Here is a 12,962-nt window from a genome sequence, read left to right as displayed (position 1 = left end):
TAACTATATGAGAAAAACTATAGTTTTGTAAATGAAACCCCTATGTAAATGATTTTGTTAGAATCTTTAGATCTGGGTACAACGATCCTCATTGCTCCATTTCACACCTGATGATCAAGATATTGAAGAAAAACTCTTAGACTAGAGCAATAGGCTTCTGTCAGCACAAGTTGATCAGTTGTACTGTAATTAAAAGAAGGAAGAGGAATGGCAGTTCCTGTAAGATGATGGTGTTTGACCTTTAAAATACTGCACTGCACTGTAGGAAAAAGACAGTAGTGTTTGTGTCTAACCATCATAATCTAAAGCTCCTGAGCTTTCAGATAGAGAATGTCAGAAATGTGGACTGAATATCTGCTATTATTCATTGATCCCTGTGGCAAAAGTGTAAGAGAAGAAGACAGCCATCTGTAATTTATGACTTCAAAATGTTTAGCTGAAAATTGGAGTTACTGTGATTTCCATTCTTTTTTTATTTTTCACCCCCCTCCTCCCCATTTTTCTTACATTTCATGTTGAATGATTGACAATGGGGAAAGCAGCTTTTCACCTCTTAGCTGTGCTGTCTAAAAGACCAGCACTGTGCAGGAAACAGCCTGGTGCTGTCCACACCACTGTAGGCACATGGGAATTTAAGGAAAATCACTATGGTGTGGCAAGGGATAGACACTCCTTGTGGAAAGATTAAGCAGATCTTAGGGTTTGTTATGACTGGAGGAGTCTTGTCCCAGTCCACAAGGAAACCGCCTAAATTGGTCTTAACAGTAAAATTAAGAGCAAAGTTTCTCTTCCAAAACTGTTTCTCTTCCAGGTAGTTTGCCAAGCTGGATTTGAAGCACACTGCAGTAGTAGCCCTCTCCATGCTCTCAGCCCCCTCTGTGGACACAGAACTTGTCCTGGTTCCTTGTGACTGTCACTGGTGCATGTGGTTAATGCACCCAGCTTTGAACACTGTTTGTGTCATTCACAAATTTATCATTCAAATGCAGCGTTTTGTGGTCTCAACTTTATTGGTAGATTGATTTGTTATAACCTGTTGTGTGAGATCTTATAGGGTTGGTTTACTTGCTGTTTTTACTTCTAGATGGTGAACTTGCTCTTGGCCAAGGGGGCAAACATCAATGCTTTTGACAAAAAGGACAGAAGAGCTCTTCACTGGGCAGCGTACATGGGTAAGGCTTGGGCTGTTGCTCCTGCTTTTTAACTGCCTATTCACAAATGAATGGCATGTTTCAAAATGAACAAGAACAGATCTGGCCATGGAAAGTGAGTGTTGTAATTACCCTGAAGAGGGAAGGGTTCAGCGGATCTAAATAAACTCTGTCCATTTATGGGTTTGCAGCTAGTGAGATCTTGGCTGTGATTTCCTTTTTAAGACAGTTAATTGTGGGGGTTTTTGTGTTGCTTTTTCAATTTGGTTTTTTTATCCTGGCCCTAGTTCCAGCCTGAACTATATTTGGGCTTGAAAAACAACAGGTTATGTTTCAGTTTTTGCTAAAGACTACTTTATATAAAGTGCAGATAACTATGGTTATAAGTCCAAATTTATAGTGTAGCTAAATTATGATGTTCTTAAGAAATGCTTCATAGGTGATTTCTTCCTGTTAGGAGCAAATTGTCATCTTTTATTCCAGAGTGGACAAGAGCAACTGATTTATCTGTTCAAAACATCAGTGGTGTTACCAAATACTTCTTAATTAAATCAGTTGAGCTTATTATTCCTTCCAAGTTGAAGGAAAATTTCTTGCAGTGAGGCATTATGATTTAAAAATACTAGGAAAAGGTTGCTTGTGAGAGTGGTCATGCTTGTTCAAGAGCTTTTGTTGGCCAAGCAGTTTATATTTCAGCTTACAATTTGTCGGGAGTTGTGTGCCCTCCGCCAGGAACTCTTTCATTTGACCTGTCAAAAACCTTGATTTAAATCCTGGCACTTTTGGAAGTGAGATAATAGGAGATTTCAAACTGTGAGAAAAGCATATTGTGTGGTTTTTTGATACACACAGACAGATGGGAAGGCTCTTGCCAACAACTGTGATGTGGCTTTTGAGCTAGAGAGCTTTGAACTCCACTGTGTAGATGTGAAAGGCTTTTCCATTGTGCTGTACAATTCCACGTCTCTTCTGCACTTAAATATTTTCAGAAGTTCGTGATGTACTTTTAAAAGTATTTAGATAACATCTAAGGCCTAAATTAGCAATGGAATTTAGGAGCCTGTAGTGCAATTTAGACAGCATTCAGGAGTCTGTAGTGCAATTCAGGCAGAATTTAGATAATGAGACCTGAACATCTTATCCTATAAGCCCTCACACAGTTTATTGAATGCTTAATTATCTTTGGACACTTGGAATTTGTCTATACAGTTTCCTAGGTCCTGCACTTGAAATTTAGTTTTCTATGTCCTCAATGGTGCTAGCAAAGAGGATACCTCCATTTTATAATTTATTAAGGTTATTTTTTTATCACTAACAAAAAACCAAGAAGTGTTAATAGGTGTGTTTGCAGAGGACATCTATAGGATGCTGTTTTGGGAGACTTTTATTGCCATGCTCCTGTGCTCACTGTTCCGAGATTAAAACACAAACTGTTAGTCTTAGAGAAATAAATGGAAAAGAAGTGTGGTTTTGTTCTTTCAGTGACTGGAAAACTAATTCAGTAAAGAGAAATTTGACACATCCGGGGAAGATGAATGCGTGGATTTCTTGACAAAGCCTGGGGCCTAGGATTAGGAACATTTATAAAACTGCTTTTTTTTTCCCCCTTGTAAAACTGTGGGAGCATTTTAAAATAGCAGGGAAAGGGCAGTGCATTAGCAAGAAAGCAGTAATTTGGGAGAAGCGATGCTGTAGGATGATGTATTCATTGATAACGTCTGTCATCTTTTGAAGGTCACCTGGAAGTTGTTGCCTTACTGATTAATCACGGTGCAGAAGTGACTTGTAAAGACAAGAAGGGTTATACCCCACTTCATGCAGCTGCATCCAATGGGCAGATTAATATTGTGAAGCAACTCCTTAACCTGGGGGTGGAGGTATGTGGTAATGTGCACTTTTGTAGTGTCCATGTTCTCCATATTTAGAGAGAGTCTTTTCTTTTTTTCTTATGGATGCTGCTAAAGACATTGGCAGAGCTTTTAAACAAAAGAAGTCCCATTTTCTGGACCACTTCATGCTTCATATAGTTTATTAGTTCAAGAGTCAGGAAACATACTGTATTAAAGAAAGTCTGATATGGACAGTAAATTCCAGGCCACCTTGCTGAACAAATCAGGAAATATATGCTGTTCCTGCAGAAGAAGATGGACTAATGAAATTTTCCTTGACTCAGCATTTCCTTTGATATGATGAGTGGTTATTCTTAACATATCCACTACATACTTTACCTAGACAGCAGTTCAGGGTGTTTCAGTTTAGGGACCCATATTTCCTCTATAGCTGATGGAGGGAAGGAGAAGAATTATTTTCACCGTGGAAAATAACTTTTTTTCAGGGCACAGACTTCTCTTTATTGCCATCTCCTCAAAGCAGCAGTGAGATGACCAGAAGAGCCTGCACTAATCAGACAATTAATCAGAGATGGCAAATAAAGCCACTGCATTTGCCATTGCATCTTGAGCTCACTTGATGTGCCAAAAAATTGTCAGAAGTACATGTTCACAGTCTGTCGGCTGTGAAGTTGAAGGGAAATAGGTGTTACCTGTTATTAGGTAATTACTAGCATAGCACTGCTTTAACTTCCACGTTCTCCACCACTGGGGATATGATCTTTGAGACACCTGTATTTCAGGGAAGGCTGTTCATGCCGTGTCTGAGTCTTGTACAATCTGTCTTGTCCTATTTTAGAGAACAGCAGTTGAATACTAAGTTGGTCATCAAGAAGTAACATAATCTTAATTACATCTTCATAACACTGAGCTACTTAAAGTGGTTTCTTATTGAACCATAAATGGCTTTTCACTTTAACCTTTCTTTCACTCAGATTCCTTCATTCCACTTCCAAAATAAATGTGTGGAAAGAGCTCTTACACCTGGGTTCTGTTCACAAAAACTCAATAGTTGCTGTTGTAATTTTTTAAAAATAAAGATTGTGAGCTTTTTGTTTATCTTACTTTTCCACTTACATGTAAAAGCTTTCCAGGTTGTTAGGACTTTTGTCATCATCTTCATCATTACACAGTCCTGCTATCAGCTTTAAGCTTCCTGCTGGCTTTTAGCGATTGCCAGAAGGATAGAAAGTTAATAATAGTAAAGGTAAAGCATTCCAAGTTAAGCTGTCTGGGAGTGTATTTTGTCAATGAAATTTGCTGGTGAGAAATATGCCCTATGACAGTTCAGGCCTCCAGCTATTTCCATTTGTGGTGTATGATGCATTATGTAAAATGCTAAGCTGATGCCTGTAATTTTAACTATGTCTCCTTGTCTCATTTTAGATTGATGAAATGAACATCTATGGAAATACTGCACTTCACATTGCCTGTTACAATGGTCAGGATTCTGTTGTTAATGAGCTGATTGACTATGGTGCTAATGTAAATCAGCCCAATAATAATGGATTCACTCCCTTGCATTTTGCTGCTGCCTCCACTCATGGAGCACTGTGTCTTGAACTACTAGTGAATAATGGGGCAGATGTTAATATTCAGGTAAAACTTGCATTCCAGCTCTACAGTTTTACTTTATCCTATTTGCATACCTCAGGAAGAAACTGTAATAATGAGTACAGCATGGCTTTAAATCCTTGATGGAATTAGAGTGATGCTGAGAATGTTGATCATTAAACTGTTTGGATAAGATTACTTCCCAGCAGAGGAGCTCTTAGTGCCTTGATAAATATAATGGCAGCTCAAAACCCTAGGCCAGCCACTTTCTTGAATGCACAAACCAGTACTAAAATATAGTCTCAAGAGCTCTGTCAAAATGGTATTTCAGGAGATGGTGGTAAGTCAAGGAACTTATTCCTTTCTGGTGTTTTCTTTCCCCCTATAATGTGAATATAATTAAACCTGATTGTAAACAGTTCCTTTTGACTTTCAGGGAATAAGAGCTGAAGGTTACTTGTTACCTACTTTAGAGCCCAAGCTTACAAAGTCTGATTCTGTTTAGGATATCTGAATGTTCTTGAGGCACAATTGATACATCTTGATGAAGCTGAAAGGGACAACAGAGGGTAGTAGTATAGGTGCCAGAAGACTTGAGGTCTCTGAGTTCATATAAGATTTTGACTACTTTAGTTTAAACTCTGTGTTTTAGTGTCCCATCTATGAAACTGGCATTTAACTCCTGACATTTAACACCTGTGGCAAGTCCCTTGAGATCAGTGAATAGTCTGTGCACTATTTAAACTCAGAATTATTAAAATGAAATTGGGTACTGTGCTTGCCAACAAAGGTGAAACCCCTTGCCCATAAACATGAAGTGATGTGAGTAGTGAGGCTGGTACCACTCCTGTGCTATTCTCTCGTTCCTCAGCTTCCCCAGTCTGTTTCTTTCCCTGGAACCCAGAACATTGTTCCCTACTCATTGAACCTTTCCTTTCACAAGCCTTCTCTGTTTTCTACTGGTCTTTCGTAGACATCTTGTTTTTGATTGTGTGGAAATCTATTAACAACAATTTTTTAGTATGGTGGTTTTTATTCTGGGATTGTCTATGAAATATAGGTTGATAGACAGGAAGTTTCTCACAGACTGCTCTCCTACTTAGCTTTATGGTTCTTTTGCTGTTCTTTATTCCCCTTGTTGCAAAAGTTAAGGGAAATGACCGAATGGGATGTTACTTAAAAACAACGTCAAAGAATAATATGTCATATATGTGTGGGTTTTTAGCAAGTATTGTGTACCACCAGGCTGTAAGGACAGGCTCCACTCCAGCCCAGTTCATACTCATTGCTGAGAAACTGTTTTACTTGTGTGCTTACACCTTCTGCATTTGACATCATCTGTAGGTTCACTCCTGCAAACTTTTGAAGCCTGAAGAGTTTTTATCCGAAGAATAGCTGTAGGATGTTGAGCTGAGAGTCTTCAAATTGTCACTACCGCTTTACATGTTAAATGGTTGGGTTTCTGTTTTGTCTCTGTTAGAGTAAGGACGGGAAGAGCCCGCTGCACATGACAGCTGTCCATGGGAGGTTCACACGGTCGCAGACCCTCATTCAGAATGGTGAGTTTCTGTGCTTGTTTAATGATTCTCCAAAAGATTAAGCATTTCCAGCGTTGCAATTTTCAGTTGTTCAGGCCTAGAGTGCCAAAGGACTGCTCTGAGGGCTGCTCCATCAACTTCTAGCTTTGAGCTGCACTGACAACACATTCCATTATGTCATCACAAGTTGAGATTTTGGTTGTTAACAAAATCTCATAATCTTCCAGTTGACAGTGGTCCAGCTGATCTGTTCAGACTCTTATTCTGAAAACAAGAGTTGAAAGCTGTATTTAGGTCTTTTTTTCTGTTGAGGAGCAAGTACAATTTTCTTTCTCAAACTATTTCAAAACTAAAAAAAAAGTCTCCAAACCAAAACCACCCCCAATAAAACTTTCTAGGTCTCCTCTCTTGGAAGCCCTGGTGTTCTTAAAGCTCAGACCATTTTCTCTACCCTGCACTCAGCAGCTGTACTTCTCTCACCTCCCTGAGCTCATCCCTCATCACTGTCTTCATGAAGTGTTGAATAAATACTCTGGAGGGAGGAGCAGCACTACCTTGTTTGTTCTGGCATAGCCAGGATGCCTGATTGTCAGTCATTTATCAGGCATCTTTTTTGTCCAAGAGCAGTACAGAGTGTAACAGTTATTGTTGTTGGAGATCTGACAGAGGCCTGTTTCTGATTGAAAGAGGTTGCTATTACTGATTCTTTAATTAAGCTTCCCAGTTTTGGCCACACCAGACAGGATGGTCTGGAGTTTGGTCATTGTTTGGGGATTTTATTGTTTTCCCAAATCCCAAACTTGAACTGTGATCTCTTGAAGATGGCTGAACAGTTATGCTGTAAATGTAATGACACATTTAAACAAGATTGTATTTTAAAATGAAGGTGTCCAGTTCATCATGCTTCTTTCAGGTCATCATGCAAATTGTTGCCATATCTTTCCTGGGATAAATAAAATAGTAATAATAAAAGGGAGCTGGGGCAAACTGGAAGAAACTGTGATTTCATGCAGGTTTTAGTTGTTTAGTCTAATATGCTTTCTGGCTTAGAGCCACTGTTTGCTTGCTATTGGATTTGTGTGTGGAAAGACTGGCAGTTTTTCACCTGTCCTTCACACATCTCTGCTCTTCAAGTTACTTGGGTTTCACTTCTTTCTTTTTTCATTTTTTACCCCTCTAATTTTAGTATTGTACATCTTCCACTAGATCAGGCTGCCCAGAGCCCCATCCAGCCTGGCCTTGAACACTTCCAGGAATGGGGCATCCACAGTTTCTCCAGAGATACTGTATAGTGCTTTACTAGAACTTTTCTTGTTGCAGTTATGGCCTTTTATCTCCTGTGAATAGTGGACATGTAGTAAATATTAACATATACTGACGTTAGAAAGACTTTTTACATGCTTTCACAAAACAGTCTCACAGCAAACTAGTTTAGTATTAAAGTATTATAGTGCTGGTGCATAACTGGTTGAAAAACCACACGCAGGGATTAGTAATAAATGGTTTGTTGTTGAAATGGAAGGTGGGTGAGGGAGTTTTCAGTTTCCTTTCTGGGTCTGGAACTATCTTGTATTTTCATTAAAAACTTGGATAGTGGAATAGAAAATGTGCTTTTAACATTTGGAGAAAAAAATAATTTGGGAGAGACTGTTAGTTTGGCAGAAAGTAGAGTCAGAACCAAAAAGGATCCTGTAAAACTGGACACAGAAGTTATAATGCAAGTGAAGCAAAAGAAAGATCACACATGGAGGCAGCAGTATCATTTGGACAAGTTCAGATTGGCAACAGCCAAGTGGGTGGCAGTTCCTTAAGAAAGGATCTGGGTTTTGTAGAGAATCAGAAGGTTGTTGACCATAAGTCAACGGTGTCATGGTGTTTTAAAAAATGCTCACTGATGTACATGTGCTGAGCAGAGTACAGGAGTGCGTAGACAGGAGCATAGCCAGCAGGCATGAAGTAATCCTTTTTGCTCAGGTCAGCACTGGGAGACATCAGCTGTAGTACTGGTTTAGGCTTTTGACATTTTACTTCCAGAAGGACGCAGGCCAGCTGGAAGGATGAGAATAGTTGGAGTACAGTAAACCTGGGTTTCAAGGAGAGACTAAAAAAGTTACAGTTCTCAGTCCAAAAAGAAAATAGAGCTTTGATCATAGTCTATTTAAAGAAATAATCTATTTTTCTTGCTTGGGAAGATAAAACACAAAATGCCAGGCTTAAATTATAAGGAAAAGTTCTACTTAAGCCCTGTTTGGTTGTTCTTTGGTAAGACGCAGAAAAAGCACACAACACACTTGTTTGCAGTGTGCTCCTGGTGGCCTCCTGAGCAAAATCCATTTAACATTGTTGTCTTACAGGTGAGGTTGAGTGGCAGTGCCTTTAAGAATGAGGACATGGTTTATTCAGCAGTTTGTCTCGTTATTTTAATTCAAGGCATCCATTTGTACCTTAAACGGGCAGCATGTCTGAGTGATGCACTTGACCCTTGTATCCTGTTCACCGGTTCCCACCACTTTCCCCCACCACTGCAGAGGTAAAAATGCTGCTGCCAGACCACATTCAGCACCAGTGGCTGACAGCTGACAGCTTGCTTTGTGCTGGTTCTTGGTCTCTGAAATGTAGTGTCTCTGTGGCTGGATTGGTTATGCTGCATTCGCTAGAGAGAAATAACACTTGTGGTCACTGGTTCAGGCTGAACCTTTCAGTGTTAAACTGTATGAAAATGTCTTTTGCAGGAGGGGAAATCGACTGTGTTGATAAGGATGGTAACACCCCTCTGCACGTGGCTGCAAGATATGGACATGAGCTTTTGATTAACACCCTCATAACCAGCGGAGCCGATACTGCCAAGTAGGTGCTGAAGTGGAGCTGTTTCTAATGATCAAGTGTTACGTCCAATGCCTGGAAACACAATTGCTCTTCAGGTTCTGAAGTGGGAAGGTTAAAATGGATAAGCATAATTGTACTGTACTTCAGTGGGGAGCGTGGGACTAAAATATGAACAACTAGGAAGTGTGGAGGGGAAGAGAACTCTGCTAAGTTCTTATTGTGCCCAGTTACACTATTACCTGTAGTGCCAGTACTGCTTCTTTTTCCTGAAGCACTGATGTGGCACAGTGGTATTAATGTACATGAAGTACATATACATATATGTATATACGTGTATATATACATATATATGTGTGTATGTATATATATATATACATATATATGTGTGTATGTATATATATATATACATATATATGTGTGTATGTATATATATATATAAAAAGTGCATCCTGATCACGGTTCTTCCAGGAAGTCCATAGCAATGAGTTTGTATAGGAAACTTAATTGGAAAAAAATTCAGATGCTTTCCAAGGGAAAGTATATTCTTAAGTATGTAAATTAACCTAATGTTTTTGATCTTTCCCTACATAGTGATTATTCCTTTGCCTTATATCTTTTGGTATGACATAGGATAACTAATAGAAATGCAGTATTGCAAAGCAGATGTTAGTAAGTATTTCTGATCTCAGTATAACTAGAGCCTGTATTGATGTTTCTGATATTCATGTGGCTGAAATAACAGGGCTGCTTTTACCTGAATTGGTGAATTTGGCAGTCTTTTTCAAACAGAAGGGCAAGGAGTTGAAATTAGACACATTTGTCAATGTTGTTAGCGCTTTTTGCTTCAATTCAATTCTTTTTTTCTCTTGCACATGTGTCAAGAGTGCACCCAAAATATGATTAGTATTGTCAACTCAAATACTGGCAGGTGCTTGATTATTAATACTTGAGTATTGTATAATTATGTTCAGGTTCTTACAGTCTATTGAAAGAAAATAGCAAACCTGAACATAAACAAAGGGGTAGATCAGGGTAACACAGTGCCATGGGGGGTATCTGTACTAAGTATTTAATAGCAGCATCTGATTTCATGAATGTAAGGTTTTGGCTATTACCTCTGCATGTCTCAAAAACATAATTTGTCTTCTACCTAGAACCTGCCATAGAAATCAGTGACTTGTCTTGACTTACCTAGTTAGGAAAACCTGCTTTCAAATTCAAATGAGCTGCTTTTAATTTTGAGGATACTTGCAGCTCTCAGTATTTTGTTTGTTTGCTCGATGGCATTTAAGAAAGTGACCCATTTGGCCATACTCCTCTGTCAAGTACAACTGTCGCTGTGCAAACTCAGTAGGTGGAACAGATCTTCAATTGGCATGGATAATGAAATTCCACAGGCTTTAGCTAACGTCACTGGATTTTATTAATATATCCAGCATGAAGATCCTGGTGTCTAAATAGACGTGTATGTTTTTCCTATATCTCTCTCCAGTGCAGTCTCTCTCGGTCTATTATATTGAGGGTTTAAGGGAAAATGAGATGCAGTGGGATAGCCCACTTTTGGAGTGAGGGTTATCCAGCTAGAAATTTCTATTTCACAGTTGGGTGACTGGAACATTGATCAAATAAAATACTTTTTCCAGCAGCAGAAATAAGTGAAATAAGAAGTTGGCTCAGAGATAGCAGGCAGATCAAAATGATGCTACTGTCTGTGTTAAATGTGCTTTCATATGTGCTGCACGTAAATAAATCTGGCTGAGCTCCTTGAATGGGCTTAGTAAAGAAAATTCTGCAGTGCTGTTAGCAACAACTGCAGACAGCTCAGTCAGTCTTTGAGGCAACTGCATTTGGAGGAGAAAGTGTATAAGTGATGGGAGGAACCAGTGGGAACAGCAAGTAGAAGTGGGATGTTGGTTAGCAGATGTGCAGACAGTGTATTTTGATGGAAACCAGCTAAAACATGCCGGATGGAAATCTTGACCTAAAAGATGAATAATATTGTGTTAGATAACTAAGTGGAGGAGGAGATGGAGAGAAATGGGTGTAGGAAGAAGCACAGCAACACAGAATGTCCAATATTACCTTATATAAATGAATCTACAGCTAGAAAATGCAACCTGTTGGTACAGATGCAGCACCTTGGTGAAACTTGTGCTGTTTTCTTCAAAGACCAGGCTGTCAGATTGTCTCTTAATAGATTTACTCTAAGATATAGATGCTGATTCTAGCAGAAGTAAAATTTGTACGGCACCGCAGGTCACTCCTCAGTGTAGCAAAGCAGCAAGGAGGATGCATTTAATGTGAAACCAAGGAAAGAGACTCCTGTGGATTCTGGAAAGAATAAGGTTTTTAAAAAGAAACTGAAATTAGTTAAATGCATTTTTGGACAGAATGTTGGAGAGAGCAAAATATCTTTACAAACATTCACATTAATTTTTGTTTAAAGCTTCATAAGTAATTATGATTTATGGTGGGTCTTGCAGAAAGACAAGTTCCTTTGTTTTTGGGTCTGTATCTGAAATCCTCTTCCATGAGGTGATCATACTCTCCCATCCACCAATTGTCTTGCAGAAATGAAGGACTGATATGAATCCATCTGCTATTGTTCCAGAGTTTGTAATTTAAAAATATATGTCTGCTGAAGCAGGCAGTAGATGATAATCTTGTCGAGCTTGGTTTCAGAGGCTGTGTTTATGTGCACTTGGAGAAGTGCCAGTAGGATAATATTTCTAGAACGGCAAAATGCTTTACATAAAACAATGCTGAATGGCAAGACACCAAGATGTCCAAACCCAAAAGTATTCTAAGACAGTAAGCAGTGGCATGCCTAGGGACTGCATTGGGATGATTTGCTGATATTAATTAAAGTTGCTGACTGCTCAGCTTGTTTAAAAATTATGTGGTTGCCTGATACAGATTTAGCCTAATGATAGGTACCTACCTTTCTTTTTTTACCCATCATGTCTGCTCTGAGAAGTTTATAGTGTAATTGAAAAGAGGGTTGGTCATGTGTTAAAGGGAGGAAAAAGTGAAAGGGAGTGTGAGGAGAGTAGCTGGAGCAAATTGGAAAATTAGATTATTGGTTCTTACGATCTAGAAGAAAACTGTAACATGGCAGCCTAAAGGCAAGTGTGAAGAGTCATCAGCTACTCCAGCCCAGGAGAGAGAGGGGGAAGAAGGGGAGGCTTTGTAAACCCACATGAGAATTGTCTAAAGGATGTTAAGTGCAGAAAAAATGGGTTTCAGAAATATATACAGAAGATTTTGGCATTTACTTTTAGCTCAGAATGGCAGTTGCAGTATGTGTACTTGGTGCAGAAATTTGTGCATCCCACACTGGGCAATTGACTCCAAGCATTATCTGTTCTCTCTCTTCCTCCCTTACCTTTGCTTCGCCTTGAATTTTTAGAAACCTTCCTGCCACATTCTGTTCAAAGCAAAATGCCAAGATTTTGCTGCATCCGAGTATTTTTAACTCCCGAGAAGGCTGTTAAGGAAATACAGATAAAAATAATGGCAGGCACCAAGGAAGAATCTTCCTAGAAAAGGATAAAAAAATGCTGCCTTTCTGGAGGGAGTTTTTGATGTGCCGTGTCTGTATGCAACCTGCATTTTCACATGACACCGTGTAACAGGGCTGTTGTGCCTTTCAGGTGTGGGATCCACAACATGTTCCCTTTACACTTAGCAGCGCTGAATGCTCACTCAGACTGCTGCAGGAAATTGTTGTCATCGGGTAAGTCAGTCCCACAGCGTCCTTGGAGCTCGAGTAGTGTGTGTCTCTGCTGCTTACAGCCCCTTTTATGCTCAATGTTGTGAACTATTCAAATGAAAGACTTCCTGTGCCGCCGTGTCTGGCTGTGTGGTGCAGTGTACCGGAGTGTGCGCGGCTTTCCTAACGGCGTGCTGGTACTTCCTCACGTCCTGGATCGTTCGTGCCCAAACCTCTTTCCTCCTGGCAGGTTCAGAGGGTTTATATTAATTCACCAGGAGGAAAAAGGAAA

General features: G+C 39.5%; 1 protein-coding gene across 16 annotated transcripts in view; it reads left to right on the top strand.

Annotated features, from left to right (window-relative positions):
* Window positions 1–12,962, top strand: part of ANKRD44 (ankyrin repeat domain 44) — a 135,565-nt gene that overhangs the window by 79,984 nt on the left and 42,619 nt on the right. For all 16 annotated transcript variants that reach the window (XM_032693982.1, XM_032693987.1, XM_032693977.1 and 13 more), the window contains exons 6-11: window positions 1,085–1,172; window positions 2,886–3,028; window positions 4,427–4,639; window positions 6,075–6,153; window positions 8,865–8,979; window positions 12,612–12,694. In XM_032693982.1, coding sequence (XP_032549873.1) covers window positions 1,085–1,172; window positions 2,886–3,028; window positions 4,427–4,639; window positions 6,075–6,153; window positions 8,865–8,979; window positions 12,612–12,694 — 721 coding nt within the window. The remainder of the gene's footprint in view (window positions 1–1,084; window positions 1,173–2,885; window positions 3,029–4,426; window positions 4,640–6,074; window positions 6,154–8,864; window positions 8,980–12,611; window positions 12,695–12,962) is intronic.

The sequence above is a fragment of the Chiroxiphia lanceolata genome, chromosome 7, assembly GCF_009829145.1.
Source record: "Chiroxiphia lanceolata isolate bChiLan1 chromosome 7, bChiLan1.pri, whole genome shotgun sequence".
NCBI lineage: Eukaryota > Metazoa > Chordata > Aves > Passeriformes > Pipridae > Chiroxiphia > Chiroxiphia lanceolata.
Note: the sequence above shows the minus strand (reverse complement) of the source record. Positions and strands in the feature narration are given on the sequence as shown.